The 21,668-nt window shown below is 56.8% G+C and overlaps 3 protein-coding genes across 3 annotated transcripts; 2 read left to right on the forward strand and 1 right to left on the reverse strand.

The window, feature by feature from the left end:
- Positions 1 to 757: 757 nt before the first annotated feature.
- KVR01_007367 (uncharacterized protein) lies at positions 758 to 2,787 on the forward strand (the record flags this gene model as incomplete). Its single annotated transcript, XM_044793326.1, has 3 exons — positions 758 to 1,165; positions 1,221 to 2,206; positions 2,607 to 2,787. 3 exons carry the CDS (start codon positions 758 to 760, stop codon positions 2,785 to 2,787), a joined length of 1,575 nt encoding a protein of 524 aa, XP_044643620.1.
- Positions 2,788 to 3,257: 470 nt separating this feature from the next.
- Positions 3,258 to 4,148, forward strand: KVR01_007544 (uncharacterized protein; the record flags this gene model as incomplete). The annotated part of the gene is made up of 3 exons (XM_044788748.1): positions 3,258 to 3,496; positions 3,754 to 3,875; positions 4,105 to 4,148. 3 exons carry the CDS (start codon positions 3,258 to 3,260, stop codon positions 4,146 to 4,148), a joined length of 405 nt encoding a protein of 134 aa, XP_044643797.1.
- A 1,012-nt stretch (positions 4,149 to 5,160) lies between these two features.
- On the reverse strand, positions 5,161 to 11,018 carry KVR01_007310 (uncharacterized protein). The gene is made up of 3 exons (XM_044783810.1): positions 8,116 to 9,616; positions 7,180 to 8,064; positions 5,161 to 7,124 (listed from the first exon to the last, which is right to left on the reverse strand). Exons 1-3 carry the CDS (start codon positions 9,185 to 9,187, stop codon positions 7,069 to 7,071), a joined length of 2,013 nt encoding a protein of 670 aa, XP_044643563.1. The 5' UTR covers positions 9,188 to 9,616; the 3' UTR covers positions 5,161 to 7,068.
- Between the last annotated feature and the right edge of the window lie 10,650 nt (positions 11,019 to 21,668).

The raw sequence follows: 21,668 nt of genomic DNA on the forward strand, positions 1-21,668 counted from the left end.
TTGCCGCTCACTAAAGTTGGTGTAATCAGTGTAGTGTAGTGTGTGTAAACAAGCCCACTCCACTCCATTACATTAAAGATATTTTGAACTCCAAGTACACAGAAGACCTCAGTGCGGGTAGTGTAGTGGGTTTACGTGTAAATAGGGGGGGTATGAAAGACAAGCGGGGAGGGGGAGGGGGGAGGAGGCGGCCCTGCTGACTGGAATTGTCGACACAAGTAGCCCACGGGACCGTAGGCCTTTCGGATATATATGGGTTGAGAACGAAACAAGCTCATCAACGTCAGGCTATAGCAAGATAAACTGTAAAAGCGTGCCTCTCCATCACTGGCAGTCCTGTTCTACTGTTTGATTACCCCCCCCCCCGTAGCTGAAGATCTTAGGTAGAGACTTCAGGGATATACTCCTATGTTAGTAAGGCTTCTGAATCGAGACAGAGGCACTGCGCTATCTCTTAGATTTACTAGCTTGTGAGCTTATGATGACAGGGCGGAGTCCGCCGTTCAGGGGCACGTTGAAACAAATCCTCGGGCGATGGCCCGTCCAATGAAACCGGCCCAGATGTTAAGCACAGACACTATAGCATGTATTACCACGGGGGCCAAACTCCTGCAGCGCAGGCGCGCCGACGGACTTGGCATCACCCCGACATGGCGCCTCATGATCGACCTCAGGCGCCATGATGTCTGCGTTACCGTTCTTCTCGTTCCCTTGACACTCTTTACTTCTGCATCTGGCTTCTTCTAAACCATCGAACATGAGCTCAACTGAGGGCCAGCCCAAGCTGCTCACCCTGGGCAACATCCTGGCCGGGGTCCTCGCATCCACCGCACTGTCCCTCTTCCTGACCTGGCTGCGTGCTCCTCGCTATGCCAAGGATATCCCTCGCGTGGGAGCGGGCAAGAGCTTCCTCGCGGCATTCACGGAGATGAAGGGCTGGATCCAGGATGGCTACGACAAGTACAGCAAGGATGGCAAGGCGTTCATCATCCCGGGGCTGCTCGGGACGCCGCCTGAGGTGGTCATCCCGAGGTCGCAGATGAACTGGATGCTGGATCAGCCGGATCACATCATCTCGACGGCTGCTGCCCACTACGACATCCTGAACGGGGACTACAGCTTTGTCGACAAGAGGGTCCTGGAGGAGCCGTACCAGGAGCACGTGGTCCACCGCTCGCTGGCGAGGCACCTGGCCGCCCTTATCGGGGTTGGACCGGCAGATCCGGGCCTGCGTTGACGATATCTACGGGACGGACGCCAAGGAGTGGAGGACAGTCAACATCTGGGACTCCCTGATGGTCCTCATCCCCAAGGTGACCAACCTGATGTTCGTGGGCCAGGAGCTGAGCGACAACAAGGAGTACCTCGACAACATGCTCAACTTCACTGAGGACGTGACGCGGGACCTGATGACCCTCCCCATGATCCCGACCATCATCAAGCCCATCGTGGGCCCGCTGGCCGGGCTGGCGAGCAAGTACCACTACCGCAAGACGGCCAAGCACAGCGTGCCCCTGATCAAGCAGCGCCTCGAGGACATGGCCGCCAGGGAGCGCGGCGACCCGGCCTACAAGGACTGGAGGGCCCCCAACGACTACATCACCTGGACCATAACCGTGGCGACGGCCGAGGGGCGCGCCGACGAGCTCGACCCCGTGCGCATATCCCAGCGGCTGCTGCCCCTCAACTTCGCCGCCATCCACACGACGGCCATCACGACGCTGCACGCGCTGCTCGACTTCCTGGGCCACGACAGGAGCCAAAACATCACCGCGGCCCTGCGCGAGGAGATGACGCGCGTCCTGGACGGCGAGGAGCCTCGCGGCGAGTGGAACAAGGCCAAGCTGTCGCGGCTGCACCGCACCGACAGCGCCATCCGCGAGAGCATGCGCGTCAACGCCATGGCGCAGACGATGGTCATCCGCAAGGTCGTCGCCCCCGGCGGCGTGACCAACGACGCCACGGGCCAGCACTTCTCGCGCGGCACCATCCTGTCCTGCCCGATATGGTGCACGCAGCACGACGAGGACATCTTTGGGCCCCTGGCCGACAGGTACGATGCGTTCCGGTACTCGCGGCTGCGGGAGGAGTACGAGGCCCGGGCTGCTGGCGAGAAGAGCGCGGATGGAGGGCTGAGGGTTGCGAAGATGGGGATGGTCACTACTAGTGTTGAGCACTATGGTTTTGGGCATGGGAGGCATGCTTGGTCAGTGTTTTCCTTTCCTTTCCTTTCCTTTCCTCCTTTCCTCCTTTCCTCCTTTCCTCCTTTCCTCCTTTCCTCCTTTCCTCCTTTCCTCCTTTCCTCCTTTCCTCCTTTCCTCCTTTCCTCCTTTCCTCCTTTCCTCCTTTCCTCCTTTCCTCCTTTCCTCCTTTCCTCCTTTCCTCCTTTCCTCCTTTCCTCCTTTCCTCCTTTCCTCCTTTCCTCCTTTCCTCCTTTCCTCCTTTCCTCCTTTCCTCCTTTCCTCCTTTCCTCCTTTCCTCCTTTCCTCCTTTCCTCCTTTCCTCCTTTCCTCCTTTCCTCCTTTCCTCCTTTCCTCCTTTCCTCCTTTCCTCCTTTCCTCCTTTCCTCTATTGTTCCTTCAGTGCTGACAACATGATGGCGACAGCCCCGGGCGCTTCTTCGTTGCCCACGAGCTCAAGATGCTGGTTGCGTATTTGCTCCTGAACTACGACTTGAAGCCCCTGGATGAGAGACCACCGCCGAGCTGTATAGGCAGGACGATGATACCCCCAACCAAGGCGACGATGGAGCTCAGGCGGAAGGCCGGCACATTTGTAACGTCATAGACGACGCTCGTGTTTTCTTAAATCTCGGCATATCGCCCTAGATAAACCAAGAGTAGAGCAGAGCAGCATGTAGAGCTCTGTTTCTGCATGTAGAGAACATCTAAGCCATTTGCCAATTTCCACAAGCGTACAATCCGTATTTGCGGCCGTGGACGTAGAAAAGCATGCGAGCTTCGATATGAATAACAACTTGAACGTCACGGTCTGCTAAGGGCAAGTAAGTAAGAGCAACCAACCCACCGCCCTCACCCCGTAACTTCTCCATGAACGCTCCTCCCGGCCGAGCACAAAAGCCCTGTGGCGTCCGTCTGCTCCTCCGCCCGTCTTATTCCTTCCAGAGCTTCCTCCTTCACCACAGACCATCCGAGTCACTCACCTTCTCTCCATCTCCCCCTGACTCATCACAGCAACCCCACAAGTCGAATCTCAAACCAATTCCCCCCCCCCCCCCGCGTCGACACCCACCCAACATGCAACCCAGCCACATCATCACCACAGCCACGGCCATGGTGGCCCACGGCGCCGCCGCGGCCTTCAACACGACCTGCGCCTGGTGGATGCTCAGCGGCCAGGTGAGCCTGACGGGCTACTGCGCCGGCCCGGACACGAACACACTGGCACTCATCAGGCACTGGGCCGTCTCCTCCCTCGATCTCAACCGCTGCATCGGCGTCGACCCCACGGCGAACGCCATGGTCTGGCAGGCCGGGTGAGTGAGTCGAGAGCCCGAGGGGGCCCGTCCAGCTAGCTGAGCGGCCGCCCCCTTCTCCCCCTCCCTTCTCCCCCCCTGATAGTGTCTGTCCACATGCAATCTGTCCGAGTCTGTTTGAGGATTCTTCTCCTCTTCTCCTTTTCTGTTTTTTGTTTTTGTTCTTAGATGACAAGAGTCTCCCTTTTGTGGAACGCCCCCTCCTTCTTCTGTCTGACTTACTGACTGACACTGACATGTAACCGGGTGGGTCACAGCGGCAACGCCTTCCTCAGACCCTCCTGCTCGGACTGCGCCATGCAGAGCTCCCAGGTCGTCATGCAGTGCGTGTGCGTCCGCGCCGTCACCGGTGGGAGGACGTCTTCTTCGGTGAACCTCAGTGCGTCTCAGCAACACCCGCCCCCACCTCTCCACCCTCACGACAGACACCCTTCAACCTCTCCCAAGGTTATTTTTCTTTTCTTTTTCCAGACACACTGGCCGGCAGCACCTCCTCCCTACCGACAACTACTCCCTACCCAAACAACCTCCGCCACAACCCCCCTCTTTTGTACGTACGAGGATGGGAGGATGCCGCTGACCTCTTCTTTTCCTCGTCTCGTTTCCAGATGACCGCATCTACACCGACGATTATGGCCGCCTGACATGCTGAGGACCCCTTTCCTTCTCCCTTACAAAGAGTCAAGACCAAGAGCGTCAGTGCCCAGTCACCCAGCCATCCAGCCAGGCAGCCAAAGCGTCTGAACTATCCACCGACACCAAAAACACACAATAAACCATCATCACCATGTCCTCGCAGCCCCAGCCCCCACGCCCGTCTCGGAAGAAAAGGATTATTCACAAAGCCAACTCAGAACCATTACCCAATAACCGGACAACCCGCCCGCCGCCATGCCAGCAACAACCAACCAACCAACCAACCAACACACAAACAAACAACAAACGAGAGCCTCCAAAGGCGCACAGGGCCATCCCCGACCGCACGACCTCCCCCCGCCACCGCCGACACAGACACCCCACACACGTTCGACGGGACGACCCAACCCCCCAACACCCCCTCGGGAAACCCCGGCCTGGAACCTAGAAAGGGATCCATGCGCGGTGGCAAAAGTGGCGGCAGACGGCCTGTCGGGGCGGGCGGGCCCGGGGTGACTAGGTACTGACCACTAGCACTGGTGCCTGGCCCGGCCCGGACGTAAGCAAAGGAATATCTAGCTATGGGGTACTTAAAGACATCGAGGAGATAGCCGGCCCGTGGCAGTCTCGGGTGGCGCGAGAAGAGGCCTGCCCCCCCGCCCTTCTCGCTGCAGGGAAATGTCTACTGTCCATGTGGATGACTAGCACATACACACATACGTACATACACGCCGGATGAACGAGACCCACCTATGCATTTTAGAGGTCATTGACGGATGGGAGAAAGCCGTTCCTTGCGAGGGGTGCGATGGGATGGGATGGTCGGTTGGGCGGTTGGTTGTTGATTAGTTGTGTAGTTCTAGACCTCCAGCTTGTACCCCTACCTAACTGCCCACCTCAGTGCTGGCTTACCTGCAGCCAACCGACTTCAACAGTCCAAGTCTAGATGTCCCATTGTCCCCGGCTCCCTAGCTCATTCATGGATGCGAACCGGGGCCCGGGAGATGTTTCCTGAGACATGTTACGGACGGACATACAAATGTACCTGGGCAAGCAAGCAACCCGGACCATACCTAGGTATGTAGACAGACATGTATTGCACTTCATCCACACATCAAACTACACATCAACAAGTAATCACTCTCACATACAATCACACACACAAGACACAAGACACTTAGACCACACACAATGGTTTCACCTCCCCATTAATTCAGCACTTCGTCTCATCGGGCTGGTTGGTTGGAATTCTCTCTCAGTTTCATCACTCAACTCACTCACAGACTAACTCAACTCAACTCGACTCAACCCACCAGCCCAAAAGCGCTATGTCGACCAACTATGTAATTCCCCGACTCCGGTATCTCTGTGCGTGCGTGCGTGCTGAAGAAAGTAAAAAAAGGAAAAATAGATTTCTCTCCTTTTTTTGTGACCTCCCCCTGCCTCCCTCCCTCCCTCCAACATTAAGACTTTAAAATCCTCCACCCGCCCACCAAACCACCCCAGGGGAATATACCAAAGGTCAACCAACATTGGCATTATTCAAGTCAGCCAACCAACCCCTTTCACTCCGTTTCCATGCAAAAGACGTGTCTGTGTGTGCGTTACCAAGAAGCTACGCCGGTCCCGACAGCCGAGCTGAGGCGCTTCTCCAAATAAATTCCCCCTCCTTTCCTTGCCATGGCGACCCTGAAATCAAACTCACTCAGTGCACCAACCAGCAACACTTTGACGTCGGTCCCACCTTCAACCGCCATACCCTGAATGAGAATCCCACCATGTCTAAGTTGTCGTCACAAGAGCATGGTCTTCCAGGCTGGTATAAGCCGTCCAATAAGAGCTTCGAGGTCCGCCAAGATGATGTCCATTATAAGCCATAAACGAATGTGATGGTAATACTACAAGGGATGCAGGCCAAAAAAGAAGACGTGGTTGATTGTGCCGTGATCAAACGGGGGAGAGAGGGATATTGAAACAGGGGGGCGGGGGGCTGTAATCCATATATCATCTGTCGTGGGAAGGGTCATAATAATGATACAAGGACCCGAGAGCAAAGGTCCATCACCAAACTTTTTGAGGTTGGAAAACCGATAAACATTGCAGAGGGGACGGCCGAGGAACTCCATCGGCGTCTGACCGGGAGGCGGGGCGGGGACAAAGGCCCACGCCTGAAGACATTGCAAGCAAGCGACGTCGGATTTCGTCATAATTAGATGGTGGCTGAGGGGCCGAAAGCCAAGGGGTCTGTTGTGTTTTGTTGTGTCCGTTCTTGAGAACAGGATGATCTAGAGGCCATCTAGACGTATCGTCGTAAAGGCATAACGGTCGTCGGGGCATGGTCGAGGAGCGCGCCCTCTGCCGAGGACGCGCTTGGTGGAAGTGGGTAGCCTCGATTTGCGAGAGCCCTGGACTCCGGGACTTGACCGGTGTGGGAACGTGAGCCCGTCAAGCCCCTTCAGCCAATGCCCCGTGAATGCTGAGTCGTACGGCATAAAATGGTCGCCCATATAAGCTCTCTGTTGTAAATTCTGTGAAACCCTGATCGACAATCGAGAACCGCTGTTGGGCGTTTCTACTTCTTTGTTGATTTGGCAAGCGTCCAGTCGTCAGGTCGTGGAGGTATCGATATCTGGTGGAAGTCCTCCGCTCGGCGTCAAAGATGTGTTGATTCGTGACCGTGTGCCGCGTTCTGGTAGCATTAGGCCGCCGAGGATATCTTCCACGGTCGGCTGGTATGAAAACGGAAAAATCGAGGGGAGTAAATCTGCAAGCCAGAAGCGTCGCGAAATTTCATCGCATATAAAAACGTATAGATCAAAAAGCAATGACGTGCGCCGTGCAAGGGTGGCCTTGACATTCGTTGGGTAGGATTTGATTGAGGTTGGGTAATCGATCGTTCCAGATGTGTGCCAAGGCTTGAGGTTGATCTCGCCACACTAGTGGGAGTAGAGGCTGCTGCTTGCGCCGCTGCCGTGGAAGTTCTCGGACGAGTCTGCAGGAGACGCGTCAGTAACTCCACGAATCTTGGGACGACAGCTTGGACGAACCGCTGCCGCGCTGCGCGTGTCCATTGACCCGGCGGCCATTGAAGCCCACGTTTTCCCAGCCGGTCTCGGGACCGCGGGGCTGGCGCTCAGGCGCGTTGCGAGCACTCAGGCCGTTCACGCCGGGCCGCTGGCTGCCAATAGCACCAGGGTTCTCCCGTAGACGACTCGACTCATAAGGGGCCTCCGCGACGCTGAGAGAGCTCAGGTTGTTGGTCACACCAGAGAGGCTGAGGTCGGACGCGCGGTGGTTGAGGCTACCTCCAGGGGTGGTAGGTGTGGCAGCCAGCCCCTGGAACGCACTCGAGAGGTCAGGGCGCGACGACAGACCATGCTCGTTCAGGCGCAGGGACGAGGTCGGGTAGCCCGACTCACGGGGACTTGGGGTCCTCGCCTGCAGGTTTTGCCCGGGTCTTCCGAGCTCGGCCATACTCCTGATGGTCCGCAGGTTGGCGATGCTGTTGATGCCGTCCGGGCTGCTGTCGGGGATCTCGAGCGCCGGGTTACCGTGCCGACCGACAGCGCCGTAGCCATTGGTGCTCGAGGTCCGTTGCTCGCCAAAGTCGATGGTGGCGGCACGCGCCAGGCTCTTGCTGTTGGCCGGGTACTGGAGCTGGTCCACGGCAGGCACAGGCGTGTGACTCGAGTTGACGGCCAGGTCCGGCGGCCCCATGTTCTCCTTCCAGACAACTGCACAGCGGCTCTCGCCGGTGCCGTAGGAGCCGTGGTGCAGGCCCATGTTGTGGGCCAGGATGTGAATGACACGGCGCTCCTCGGGGGCGATGGAGGCATCGAAGACGAGGTAGTCGTTGTTGTTGGCATCCTCCCGGTAGTTTCGCATCTTGATGTAGTTGTTCAGGGTGGCGGGGTCGTTGAGATCGTAGTCGCCTGTGCGCGGTGAGCCTCTGGGGCGCTGGGTCGAGGGAGCGGCAGACTTACGGCTCGGTGAGGAACGGGAGGCAGGGGCCTCGTTGTCCCGGCTGTGCAGGGACTGCAGCGAGGCCTGGTGCTGAAGGGCGGGCATGGGGCGGTGCTGCTCCTCCAGCTGGCCGCGCTTCTGGCGCTTCTCCCGCTCGATTCGCTCCCGCTCGTGCTCCGGCAGCATCTTCTTGTACTCGACCCGCAGCTTGCGCCCCTGAACGTCCAGCTGGTTCATGCGATCAATGACCTGTCTCGTCTCGTCGGCGCTCGAGAAGTTGGCAAAGGCAAGGCCGCGGAAGACGCCATTGTCAAAGTGGTAGTTGAATGCATAGGGCTGGGGCAGGTTCATCTCCATCATGATGGCCTGCAGGACCTCCTTGCGGACGTTGAAGGGGATGTTCTTGATGACGATGGCGGTGGGTATCAGGTCGTCCTTCTTGTCGTGGTGGGACTGGCGGGCCTCGGAGAACATGTGCGGCTGGGATCGGAGCTGGTCCATGCCGTTCATGACCTGGGCGTAGGGGACGCCCTGGGGGTTGTAGACGGGCTGGTTAGGGGCCTGAAGACCGATGCCGGGATGACTGGTTGGGTCAGACTGTTGCATCCAGTACTGTTGGGGGTGAGGGTCAGCGGGATATCGGAGAAGCGACAGCGGAGATCGGCCTGAACTGACATCTGGAATGCCTGGTCTCCTGTTGACGGACCGAGATCTGACATCAGGGATTGGGCCGTTGACGGTGGCCGAGGAGCCGGCGCCGTTGTAGTTCCACGCGGACTGGTTGCCTGCCATATACTCTCCGGGCATGCCAGACACCGTCGGAGGGGGCCCACGTGTGATGCTGTCGAGGATGCCGTACCGATCCATCATGGGGTACATAGAGGCGCCCTGCTGGCTGGCGGCCTCCATCTGCTGTTGTTGCTGCTGCTGCTGCTGCTGCCTCTGGCTGGGCTGGCGGTTTGCGCCCATACCCGAGGGCAGAGTAGAGTAGCCATTCCTTGTAGAGTTTGGCGATCTGTTTCCCATTCCGCCATTGTAGGACCCATACGCGGCGAACGCGTCAGGCTGCTGTGGGTGGGCCATGATGCTCATGTATGTGTCTTGGCAGGGGCACGCGGCCGTGGCGGGACTGCTGGGGTAGGGGGGATCAGAGAGTCAGGCGTACAGCTTGCCAGGGAGGCGGAGAGGCAAGCTGTCCGGATCAGGTAGCAGGATGTCGCGAGGCGGTGGCGGCTGTTGTGGTTGCGGCGGTTGTGTTGTCGGGAGGGGAGGGTTGGAGAGTCGCAGGGGTGGAGGATGCGACAGGGTGAGGTGGCGCAGAGCTGTTCAGGGACGGTATTAGAGAAGAGGCTTGTGATAAATGGGGTCGGGTGTGCTGTTTTCTATGATGGAGATCTCGAGCAGGGAAACGACAAGGAGGGAGAAAAGCCCAAGATAGATGGGAGCAGGGACGGAGGTAGAGGCAGTGGCAGTGGCAGTGGCAAGTGACAGAGCCAGGGGAAGGGAAATGGTAGGGGGCTCATATGGGGTTGAGGAAGGGGAAAAGGGAAACTCTCACCGAAAAAAAGAGGTTGCAGCGCTGGCAAGAATGCGGTGCAGTGCGTTGCGAGTGCGGTGCTGCGGCGCTGCGGGAATGGAGGAAATCTCCTGGAGTGGGGAGGGGCCAGGGAGTCAACGGTCCCCTTTATTATTCGATATTGTCGCCCCGAGGCGGTCAACGACAATGACGCGAGGGCCAGGCGAGGGAAGGGGAGAGCGCGGGACAGGCAGGCAGGACGAGACGAGCCGAGACGAGCAAGAGATACAAAAAAATATGCACGGTCGCTGCTCGCTGTGGGGTGTGGCTGTCGCAGTCTATGTGCCTATCACAGTTCTGTCGTGGTTGTTGTTATCGTCCTTGTCGTCGCCGTCTTCAACGGAGGTGGGGATATCCAGGTTGGGCCTTTTTTTGACCTTTGACGTTTTGGCGTTTTGACTTTGCACCGTTGCATGCACCTTTGACCTCTCTGGTTGGGCCTTGGGCGGACCTTGGCAGAGGCAGAACTGCTGGAGGGCACAGCTGGAGGGCACAGATGGAGAGAGGGTTTCGTCGTCGAAATTTCGAACGAGAACGAACAGCTGCCAGGCTTCGGCGGCAGTTCCCTCGCAGGGAAAATATGGGGCTAAAAAATATCGGTCGTGTCGGGCTCGCAGCTCTGGGTGTGGGCGACTGGAGGAGGGACTGCGAGACTGGGAGACTGGGACTTGCTGGGGTCGGCGTGGATGGAAGAGGCACACCTAAGTCCCAAAGAGGAAAGGCGGACAAAACACGGCGGGCGAGGTTCGAAATGAGATAGATGGACTGATGGGCCGCCGCAGAGTCAGTCGTCAGGCAGGGTGACAGGGCTGTGTATGTGGCCTGTCAGTCAGTCTGTCTTGCTGTCTTCCTGTCTGTAGTGTCTGCAGCCAAACCAGTCACGAGAACAGCAACAGGCAGTCCAAGTTGTTCTTGTTCACGGTTGTGATTTGCGGGTGGTGACTGATGAGCGCGTGATTCTTGTCACAAGGAGGGAGGGGAGAGGCAGAGGGGGGGGATTGGATTAGAGGAGAGGAGGGGCGAAAACAAGAACGGGCTGGCTGCACCGGCGGCGGCGAGGTGGGATGGGATGGGGTGGGATTGGATTGGGATGGGATGGGGACGGGCGGCGACGGGAGACCGGGACAGAGATGGAGATGGAGATGGAGATGAGATGAGGTTGTATGTGTGAGCTGGCAGGTGGGGAGAGCCAGGCAGGGCCAGGTAGAGCCAGGTAGCTAGGCACAGCACTCAAGCACCCAAGCAAAACGCTAAGTCTGGGCAGTGGGCAATGGGCAATGGGCAATGGGCAGTGGCAGTGGCAGTGGCAGCGGCAGAATTGTGCCTGTCAAATCAAACTGTCCCGACTCACAGCAGCTTGCAGGTGCGATGCAGGCACGGTTGGTCCACATGAGCTTGGGGGTCTGCAAGGCCTGAAGGCCTGGAATGGAGGTTTTGGGGGGGGAGGTGGTGTAGGGTTGCAGTGAACAAGTGCGATGTACCTGAGTACCTAGGTAAGTACCTATGTACCTCTGTGCCTATGTACTTGATGGCTCCTGGCCTGCCCTGCTCTGGTGCCCGTCCTTGCCGTCTTCGCGCTTATTTATTAGTGTTAGTTGATAGCAGGGCAAGTCAGTCAAGGCCAGGGTTGCCCAGGCAAAAAAGGTCCAGCGGTTGGCCCAGCAGGCGGGCAGGCAGGTTCAAATGGTCGCAACGGGGAGAAGCCAGACGCCAGAAGCCTAGCTAATGAGTGCTAGCTGCCGGCAAGGATCCGACTCTGGCGGGCCTAGCGCCTGAACCCGGATTGGCAAATGACCTCCATCTCTGCGATAATGCATATAATAATATTGGTCTGGTCATAATGCTTTGTTGGCCTGCCTGGCCCTGCACCTGCAGCCTCTGGACTCTGGCACTCTGCACAGTTTCTGAAAAGGCAAAACGAAGCAGCAGGGCAGTGTGAAGCTGGAAGTGATTTGCATTCGCGTGCAGAAGTCTCCTGGTGAGACTTGGTGAGACCAGCCTGCACAACGTGCACCATCATAATAAAGCCACCTCTGCAATGTGTGTACTACGTAGCACTCTGTACCCGATACTTTGATTGGAGGTTGACCGGATGGCAGGTGTTTACAAGTGGGGTAGCGGAAGTATGTCAAGTTAAACTTTGCCACGGCCGTGGGCTGAGCACGTTAACAGATGGACCAGCAGCGGGCAGGGTCGACAGGGTTGAGGCTTCCAGAAGAAAACGGGCGGGCCCTCCCAGTCGAAGGGGGACGGAACCGAAGGACGACGTTGGCGAATCGGGGGCAGGCGCTGGGTGGGGACGACAGTCAGTCAGATAGTCAGTACGGTGCACGTATCGCAAACGGGCTGATGAACGGCAGAAAGAAGGGAAGGAAGGAAGGAAGGAAGGAAGACTCAATTGCTGCTGCTGCTGCTGCTGCAAGGGTGCATGAACCAAAACCTTGACCCACAACAATCCAAAATGAAGCGTGTTCCCTAGGCGAATCGTCACGGCAGAAAGGGGGTCACCACATACGAGGACCCTGACGAGAAGAAGACAACGACAAGAAGACAAGCAGATGCAGCCTGCAGGCCGGTTGTTTTGGTTATGCGTGTCTTACACACCAATCAATCAGCAGCCTGCCAGTCGTGTCGACTCGCACGCCCGACCGACAGCAACAGCAACAGTAACAATGGAATGCATCCCATCTATCTGATTCTGGGGCCAGTCTGGAGTTGGCGTCTGTGCGAGCGAACTGCCTCCCCTGCCGGCCAGCCCTGCCAGCCCTGCCAGCTTCAGGCGAAACGACCAACAGACGACGGCTGGCTGTGTCCTGAGCCCGACAAGAGGCTGGCCACAGCCCAACCCAACGCAACACAACACAGCACACACAACACATCTCAATCAGTCAGATGTACGGCAATGCGGCTCCCAGTTGCTGGCTGGTGCTTGGCCCCCTCTCCCCGGTGCCCAGTGCCCCCAGTGGGACGGCATCACGGCCTCTCCGAACCGTGGGCCGTGGGCCAGGGACCAAGAGTGACAGGCCGTCTCGGCCGATCAGGACGAGCCAGCCCACCCGACGGTTCATTACTCCGTACAATACAACATACATGGAGTATGTAACCCAGGTCATACACCATGGACGGACACTGCGATGTGGTACGCCCACGGCACGACACGCCTGGACTGGACGGTGGACAGATCGCTAAAAGAAGCGATCTTGCATATGCTGGCGTGCATGCCGGGCTGGAGTCTGGAGTCTGGAGTCTGGAGTCTGGAGTCTGGCTGGCTGATCGTCACTCGCCAGTGTCTCAACCAACTGCTACTGTTGCTCGGGTTTGGCGGTTGCAGGCCATTTTTCCCGTCCACTGACTGCCACCCAATATCCACTTCTGCCGCCGCCAGCCAACAGTACCGTGTACACAAAGCAGCAACCCCAGGGCCCAAACCTAACATCGAACCTTGTCGCTGCTGAGGCGAGGCCCGGCCCATCCGCTGTCTCGGCCGCGTGCTGCAGCTTTGTGCGTGCGGCTGGCCTGGCGGGGTGCGCGTGCGGGTGGGGGAAGTGGGAGGGGGTGTGTGTGTTTGTGAGTGGTCCCGTCGCGTTCGCCAAACTTTGTACCTGCGTCCGCCACAAGCAGCACCCTGTCTCCTTTTTTTTTTATGTGTGTGGGTGTGTGCTCAAAGCTGATCCCACAGTACTGTGTACTACCCCCGTCGAATCGACTCCAGAGCCGAGCAGAGCCCACCAGGACCGAGAGCCGTATCGAGTGTGTAGCCTGCTAGCAACCGATGAGCATGCTATGCTAGGCGGTCCGCTGGACTATCTGCCTCCTCCTCCTCCTCGGCCCTCCTCTTACGCTGGCCACTCACTCACTGTTGCTGCTGCTGCTGCTGCTGCTGCTATTCCGACTGGGAGGGACATGCGCACGCACCCAAGGCGAACTCGACCACTCACCTCGCCTCGTCCCGTCATGTTCCTGCAGCTTACCTGCGCCATCTGCAAGCATCCGAGTCCGTCCCAACTCTGCTGCCCACGCCCACCACCAACACAATAGCCTCTCCGTGGCGCCCCGAAAAGGTTGTGCCATCATGCTGTCTCGCAGTTCAAAGCAGAATAAACAATAACTACTACTACTACTACGCGTGAGACCTGAGACAAAGGATATCGTGGCCGCCCAGCCGTCTCCCATGCCCTCCCTCCAGGGCTCCCTCCATCTCACCACACCAGCCGACCAGTCCAGTCTTGTCAGTTACTTTGCGCACAGGCACCCGCCCGCCCAGACGACGACCTCTTTCCGACCTTCGCTTCGGCTTTCGGAACTTTCCAGCCCATCGTCGGTCGCTTGCTACCCTTACCTACCCCACGCGACGAGTGGTCCTCCAGCCCAACCGGTAACACCGCGAGTGTTTGTTTTTCGACGCATGTACTGGCACAGTACGCGCTCCTGTCACCACCAGCCCCGACCTGGCATCTGGCCGATCGTATTGATCGCCCTTTGTCATCTACAACACCCTTACCGAGATTGGACCCTTGGTGCCCAAACCTGCCAGTTGCGGTGGTGGTGTGCTGCTGCCCGCCTGTCAATCTCCCACGACGAACGAGGTGAGGTGGCCTACCACCCACCTACCCGCCAGCGCGGGTCGACACAACCCTGCGCTCCTCCTCAAGTCATCCTCCTCTGCCACTGCGGCTCTGCCATATGTTCCATTGTCCCTCTCCCCGCCCCCCCGCCCCTTTGAAAAAAAAGCAACACCCCGAGGAAGAACACTTAGTTACACCTCATCACGATGAAGTCGGCACGCCAGCCATCGAGAGACGAAGATAAGAATAGTTTGTGCACTGTAAAGCCAGCGCCGTCTGTCTTTTCTGTCTGTCTGTCGTCGTGGGGGTAGGACTCCGTAGTCTAGACCGGGACTGGGTAAATTGCCGTCATCAGCCTCTCCCTCCTCCTCGCTTATTAGGCACGTGGCAGCGTCGCATCGGAATCTCGGCCATCGCCATGTCGCGCGTCTCCCTCCCACTTGGCGCCGCCGCGGCTGCGTCTCCGCGGACGCAGGGAGGGAGACGATGGTGCCCGCGCGCCCGCCAGCGCGGGTTGGGGTGATGAGGTGTGGGTGATGGCCCAGTCCTGTCTGTCTGTCTTTCTTGTGCGTGTTGTGTGAGACGAGACGAGACATCCACTACAACCACACACACACACACACATACATCCCCCACGCGGCGGCACTACGTAAGTGACATGAATAAATACCGACATACTCGTGTCAGTCCACTTGGGGACATACATGGCTGCCCAACAACAACGACAACATCAGGCAGACAGAAAGACAAATATATCTTGGAACATTCCGTCCGTCTGTCTGTCTGTCGTTTGTATGCATGTATGTATATGCGGAAATAGATGTGAGAAGGAATACGGCACAGGCCCACACCACCTTGTCCTATTCCGTGAAACACCCACCCACGCACCCCCCGGCCAGTCAAGCCCGGGAAGGAAATCTCGCCTCGGGATTTAGGCGAGATTTGACGGGCGGGACTAGGTTTCTTGTTCCCCCCGGGATGATACATAGGGTGCTGACACGTTTTTGTTTTTCGTTCTGGCTGTCTGTCTGGCTGTCTGTCTGTCTGTCCGTCTGGACCCCTGGTCCCCAACCCCGAGGTCCCTGCCACAGACACGACGAAGGAAGGGTAGGGTAGCCCCGGAGATGACTCCGACGGTGGCTCGCTCGGGTACCGGTTGACGGGGCCCCGCTGTGCAACCGACTACCCTAGGGTATCTATCAAAGAGAACAGACGTGTCGTTCTTCCATGATGGAGGCAATCGATTTCCCCCCTCGGGATGTCACGCGGGTTTATTGATTATGACGGGCAGGATGGATGGATTGGATGGATAGATGGATGGATGGATGAGTCGCATGTCTGGTGTGTCATGTGATGTGATGGGCGGTGCATCTCAAATGGGTACTTTTGATGGATGTCTTGCCCTGGTGGCTGGTGGTTCCGTCTTGGGTGCCCCCACCCACTGTGCCCTGTACTGCGTTTGTTCGTAAACCATCCTGGGCGGGAGTAAGGACGCCCGTCTCTTCCTAGCTACGGACTCTGAAACCTGTGACGACGGCCCTCGAACCCCCCCCCCCGGCCGTCCGTCGAGTCGCACAGGGCCGCGTTGAGGAGGGAACGCCAGCGCAGGAGGTGCAAGACAGGGAAGGGGGGCAGGCAGGTGGAGGTTGGTTTCAGGGTCGCGGTGGGTTGAAATAGACTACACTAAGTAGAGAAGGGTTCCCACTTCCTTCTCTAGCCCTTCCATCTGAACGAGCAGCTCCGGGATCGTGTTCCTTCTGGAATGAATGAGTACCTAAGGTAGGTATAGGCCGGTGGAGTCTCCCCCCACCGCCGGTGCCCAGGCGGTGGAGCGGACAGAGGCACCGCTCGCACCAGGACCGCACGCGACGCGACGCTCTCTCCCCTATGTATGTACTTCAGTGGTGTAGGTGTATATGGGCAATTTCCCGCTCCGCTCGATTCGGGCTCGGGGGCCCCATCTTGTCTAACCACTACCGACCGGGTCGCCGGATCATGGATGGCGATGGGGTTTGGGGCCGGCATTTCAAATGTTAGTTGATTATTATTATTATCAGGGACATTTGGGACCCGGCGGATTACTCAGTATTACTTGCTCATCCATAAGCCCTTTTCTTTGTTTTCAGGGGTCGAGGACCCTTGGGGGTGTGTGCACTTGAGTGTGTTTTGTCTTCCAAGGTTTCTTTTTCCCTTTTTCTTTTGCTCTTTTCTGGTTTTGTTTTTGTGGTCTCAGTTATTCCGAGAGATATCTGACGGAATAGACGGACAGGCAGAAGGCCAGCAAGACATGTCACCGGTGCCAGCGGCCGTTGGAAACGGGGACGCCGTGTCGCATCGTGATGGAACGAACAACATATCGGGTTCACCTGGGTTCACTATGATTGTTCTGACCGCCCTGGATGTTCCCACACTTGCACCAGGTGAGGTCCAAGATCACTCAAGACACGGTCTGAAAGTTCCGCTTCAGCTGCTTTCTCGGGCAGAGAGCCGTGATAAAACCCATTCCCCCTCTGCAGGCCTCGAAACCTATAGACCCAAGATGTCTCCCTGGTGGGAAGAGTATTTCCCCCCAGAATCTAGTATATCCGTTCACTCTGTCTTCTTACCGCGTCACTTCTGCGCTAGTATGCCGCCCTGGAGCCCTCATAGTCACGCTGTGTGCGTGCGGGGTATAACAGCAGACAAACCAGTGTGAGAGTCGTCCTCTCCATGACAAGAAAGTAGTATGTAGCATTGATGAGCGAAATCATGGGGTCTTGAGCGTTGGCCACATGCACAGTATGGAGGCACCCTGTACAGTTTATACAAGAGATCGGATATTCGCACCTGCAAAAACGGAGGGTACACCTAAGGACAACCTCTAGGACAGCCTCCTACAGGACAGCCTCCTACAGGACAACCTCCTACAGGACAGCCTCTTATAGGATAACCTCCTAGGATAACCTCCTATAGAATAACCTCCTTAAGGATAACCTTATTTAGGATAATAAACTATAAAATAAGACTATAAGATAACTAGTTTAGTATTAACCCAAGTACTTTAATCTCTAAGTTACCTAGTATGGGTGTACCCTCCGTTTTTGCGGGTGTGAATATCTGGCCTCTTATACATATTAGCGTCAGAAACGCAACCACCACTTCCATATCGATCTATTCCAGATCAAGTCTACCTATGTACCCATCGATCGACCGCCGAGGGGCTCAGATGTCTTCGTACGAGCTCTGGGGCACTATGTAGGTAGCCACAGCGACGCGGTCGATCCTGACTCAACCTCGTCGCAATACTCTTAAAACAGCTGCAACTACTTCCCAGTGATGTTCATTCCGTGCCGGGCTTTGGGAGTCGGTATCCGCAGGAGCTGCGTTTCAGTCGTCACGCGGGGACGGCAACTTCTCGCGGGCGTGAAGTGCCAGAATCACTGTTATGAATTGTGCTGTCCTGAAAGCTAGATATTGCTGCCTCTGATCAATGATGGCCTGCACCAAGAAAGAAGCTCCAGAATTTCGATTCTGATCGCAGGCGTGCGGGGATATGTATCCTCGTCTGCCTATGTGCCTGCCTAGGTAGCTACTGAAGCCACCTGGGCACCGAAGCATGGCCGCCTTTCTCACATTCCTTCAAAGTTCTCCTTGCAGTTCCAAAACGCCACTGGCCTGCCTTGTAAAGTCCATTGCCCCCTGGGATGATCAATTCTGCTTGACCATCTTGTCGAGTTTCACGCGTTTACCTCTTGTGACATATTCCCAGCGTACCTTGAGTACCTCAACCAAGCGAGGCGGGTCGTACTTTGCGGCAATAGAGTCCCAGGGGACTGGCGCACCAGGGGCAACACGCTCAATCTCAGCCCGTAGAAGTGCGTCATCCGACTCCTCCCAGGTTGCGCCAATTTGGTCGGCGTGCTGGGAGAGAATGTCGTAAGCGACTTGACGGAACCTCTCCGTCAGCATCATGCCATATGTTGGACGACGTTGAGCCAGTGCGAGCATGATGTAACGATTATCTTCCTGGGTAAACCGACTTGGACGTGCGAGGTTTACCCGAGGGCTTTTACTGCGACTGCGGTAGTCCTCGCGGAACACCCCAGGAGACGCGCTCCGCCTGGAGGAAACGAACTTCCGCGAGTCGTCGTTGATATGAGCCTGAGGCTTAGGGGATTTAGATCTATACGCGTCCCAGAAAGAGGTTTGAGGCGGCGTGCTCGGGTAGTCAGGTCGCTGCCGTGGCTGGCGTGCCAAATCCGACGAGGAGCCTGGCATCGGCATCACGCCTCCAGGATTCTGCTGTGGCCCTTGACTCAGTCGTGTCCCTATGAGCTCCTTCTGCTCATCGGTGTAGCGAGAATTCGGCTGGCGAGTTGCCCGGTTTTGAGAATCTACCCAAGCTTGGACATTTTGGGCCGCTGTGGTCTGAGGATTACTGTGCTGCTGTCCTGATGATGTGCCGCCATATGCCGGACCCTGGGCATAGGCAGCTGTGCTCGGGTATTCCGTTTGAGAACCCTGGGGTGGATAGCCAAGCGTCTGCGTGGCTCCCTCAAACGGGGCCGGCGTGGTAACTTGTGCACTGGTATTGTTGTTGAGTAGTGATGATCCAGGAAGCATGAATGTCGACCTCGCCGACGGAATTTGAGTATGGGTAGATGTGCTCGTGTATCCTGTTTGATAATGCTGGGTTGGATAGCCGAGCGTCTGTGTGGCTCCCGGAGAGTAGGGCGACATGGTAACTCGACCACTCGGGGTGGTGTTGGATGGTCTTGTTCCAGGAAGCATGGGTGTCGACGTCGTCGACGGCGCTGGAGGATAGCCCGTTGGCATGAAAGATCTGCCGCTATACGTGTTCGATGGATTCTGGTGGTGGTGGAAGTGACCCTGGATTCAATGTTAGCCAGCGTCTATGCCAGTGACTCGAGATGTGGTTCGTTTGGTGCAAATTACATATGTAGAAGGTGGGTAGCCAGGCAGGTTCTCGGCAGGCTGAGAATCCTGCTGTGTGTTTCCGTTCCCACCATCCATGGCTGGGCCGTACTGATACCCGGATGGACGTCCGCCTTGGTGAGGATCAGACATTTCGACGCTTCGGTTGGGGGGAGCTGGGAAAACATTCGAATTGGGGCGTTCAGTCTCTGAGAACGAGTGGGTTATGACCCATTTCTATAGAGGGAAGCAGCAAACGTCAGAAGCTGGACCTCTGAGCCCTTCCTTCCTTGCCTTCCCTCAGTTGGCTTCGAGTCCATGCCATGTGGTCTTCGATAATGGTTGCCCTAGGGGGCCATTTCAGGGAAGAAGAGGGAGGAGCAAGCCACGCCACGGGATCTTCAAATCGTCACCCACGAAGTAGGGGAAGAGGTAGAGAATTAAGAGAAACACAGAGAGAGGGGCTTGGAATCAGCTTTCTTCTGATACTCAGCTTGTCTAAATGTAAAAGAGACTCGTAGAGGAATTCCCGGTCGGGCACTCTTGCTCCCGAAGCTGCTGGGGACCTCTTCAGCGAATCAGTTAGAAGCCAGGGATCAGTCGTTGCTGAAGCCTATAGTTTCCCGGTACGGTACCTAGGTATGTTCAATGGGTGACCTGTGAGGCATCGACGGCAGACTGACTTTTTTTTCCGACATGGAAAGTTCATATCAACGACATCTTTTGTGGATGTATTGGGTCCAGACCGTCATCTGATTGCACCATGCCAGTGGCATTTTCATTTGGCTATTCTCCCTGCCTACAGCCATGAAGCCAAAAGGCCAGCCTCCCTCCCCCCAACCAAAGGACAACCTGTGGACCTTGACCCATCAAGAGACCCGAAACTGCACATGACGTAGAGCCGCTCGAAATGTGTCCTTCTTGAATCCCCACTGTACGATGTGCCAGTACGAATCGTCGACGGCTGTATTTGGCCGTCCATCCTGCAGCAGCAGCACACCGCGTGTGAACACCAGCACCACGATTGTCTCCCGCGTAGCTCGGTTACTGGTGTTATCGTCTGCCCAATCTCTTTCTCGCTTCCTGGTTCTCTTTTCTCTGCAGGTAGTCCCACCGTATCTTGCAGATCTTACCCTCACGGGGTGGGTAGAGCCCTCGGCCCATCGTGTCCCAGTCAGGGATACCTAGGGTTGCAGACCCAGGCCTGCTTGTGATCTGCTGGTACACCGCTCTCAGTTGGTTATCGTTAACCTCACTCCACCTGGCACCGAGTTCGTTTATATAGTTGTAGAGCTTTGTTCGTTTGACGTGTCCGAACCTCTCAGCCAACATCCGTTCTACACTCGTTTCTTGAGCGACTTCAACCCTCAAATAGTTGTCGTCGTCAGGTGTGAAAACTGATTTTTCACTTGCCTTGGAGTGGGCCCCGGGACCATTTGTGCGCTGGTAAAAAAGCCTGACTTCTTCTGGGGTTCGCATGACAGGTTCGTCAAGATTCGCGCTGATTTTGGGCCAGTCAGGGCCAAACCTTTCGTATAATTCACGCAACCGCAATTGTGTCTTGAGGTCATTTTTCAAGGGTTCCCAGTCATTCAACCTTTTCATCTGTCTGCGCATTGTTTCCTTGGACATTCTGAGCTCTCCCGCAATTGTTGCCAATGATTCACCTTTGGCAGATTCCAGCCGGACGAATTGCATTTGGTCATCTGTCAATTGGCGCATGTCGTGTTTGGAACCCGCTTGTCCGCCGGCAGCGTGGCTTCTACCATGCTGCGGAGGAATTGGTTGATCCTGTAATGGATTTGCACGATGTGTTGGAGGTGCCGGTGGAGGTTGGTCGTGATATTGCACCGGCCCAGAGCCGGGACCAGGGAGAAACCCACTAGGAGCGAGTCCTGCTCGCATTGAGGATAGAACAGGAGTTGGGTAATTTGGATTAGGCCAAGGCTGTGCCGGTTGAGGGTAGTCGTGATATTGCATTGGGGGTAGAACAGGAGGAGGGAGAAGCCCCCCAGTAGCGGGTCCTGGTCGCATTGGGGGTAGAACAGGAGGGTAATTTGGGTAATTTGGACCAGGCCTAGGCTGTTCGTAAGGCATTCCAAATAAGGGGTGGGGGGCAAGAGGATTCCGGCTGGCTGGCGCAGTTGGGAACGTTGCATTCGACGGACCGGCATTCGAGGCACCTGAAGGGCCCATACGACCGTAGTAATCGTCAGTGGCCCTCGTCGGATCAAAATTCTTGGGGGGCCAGTTGGGAGTCGGGCCAGGTCCGTAAGGCGAGGCCGCCGTAATGCTCAGGCTACTGAGGGCTGCGGTGACTGGTTCTAGTCCAGGTGTTTGGCTGAACCCATGCTGGTGATGAGGGGCGGGTACCTGGCTGGGATGTTGGGCGACAAATGGATTCTGGGGATTCTGGGCAACAGGCTGGACACATTGTTAGGACTGCTATTAGCTGACGTGGTGAGATGGGGGCAACTAGCCGCTTGGGAGGCTTCGGCGATATGCACACGCTTGGGCT

This window comes from Diaporthe batatas (genome assembly GCF_019321695.1).
Source record: "Diaporthe batatas strain CRI 302-4 chromosome Unknown Contig00008, whole genome shotgun sequence".
NCBI classification, from domain to species: Eukaryota; Fungi; Ascomycota; class Sordariomycetes; order Diaporthales; family Diaporthaceae; genus Diaporthe; species Diaporthe batatas.

Coding starts and splice junctions, on each gene's coding strand:
- KVR01_007310 (XM_044783810.1), bottom strand. CDS start 9,187: ATGAGCATCATGGCCCACCCACAGCAGCCTGACGCGTTCGCCGCGTAT. Junction 8,065..8,115: donor CTCCCGTTCCTCACCGAGCC/GTAAGTCTGCCG, acceptor CACCGCGCACAG/GCGACTACGATCTCAACGAC. Junction 7,125..7,179: donor ACACGCGCAGCGCGGCAGCG/GTTCGTCCAAGC, acceptor CGTCTCCTGCAG/ACTCGTCCGAGAACTTCCAC.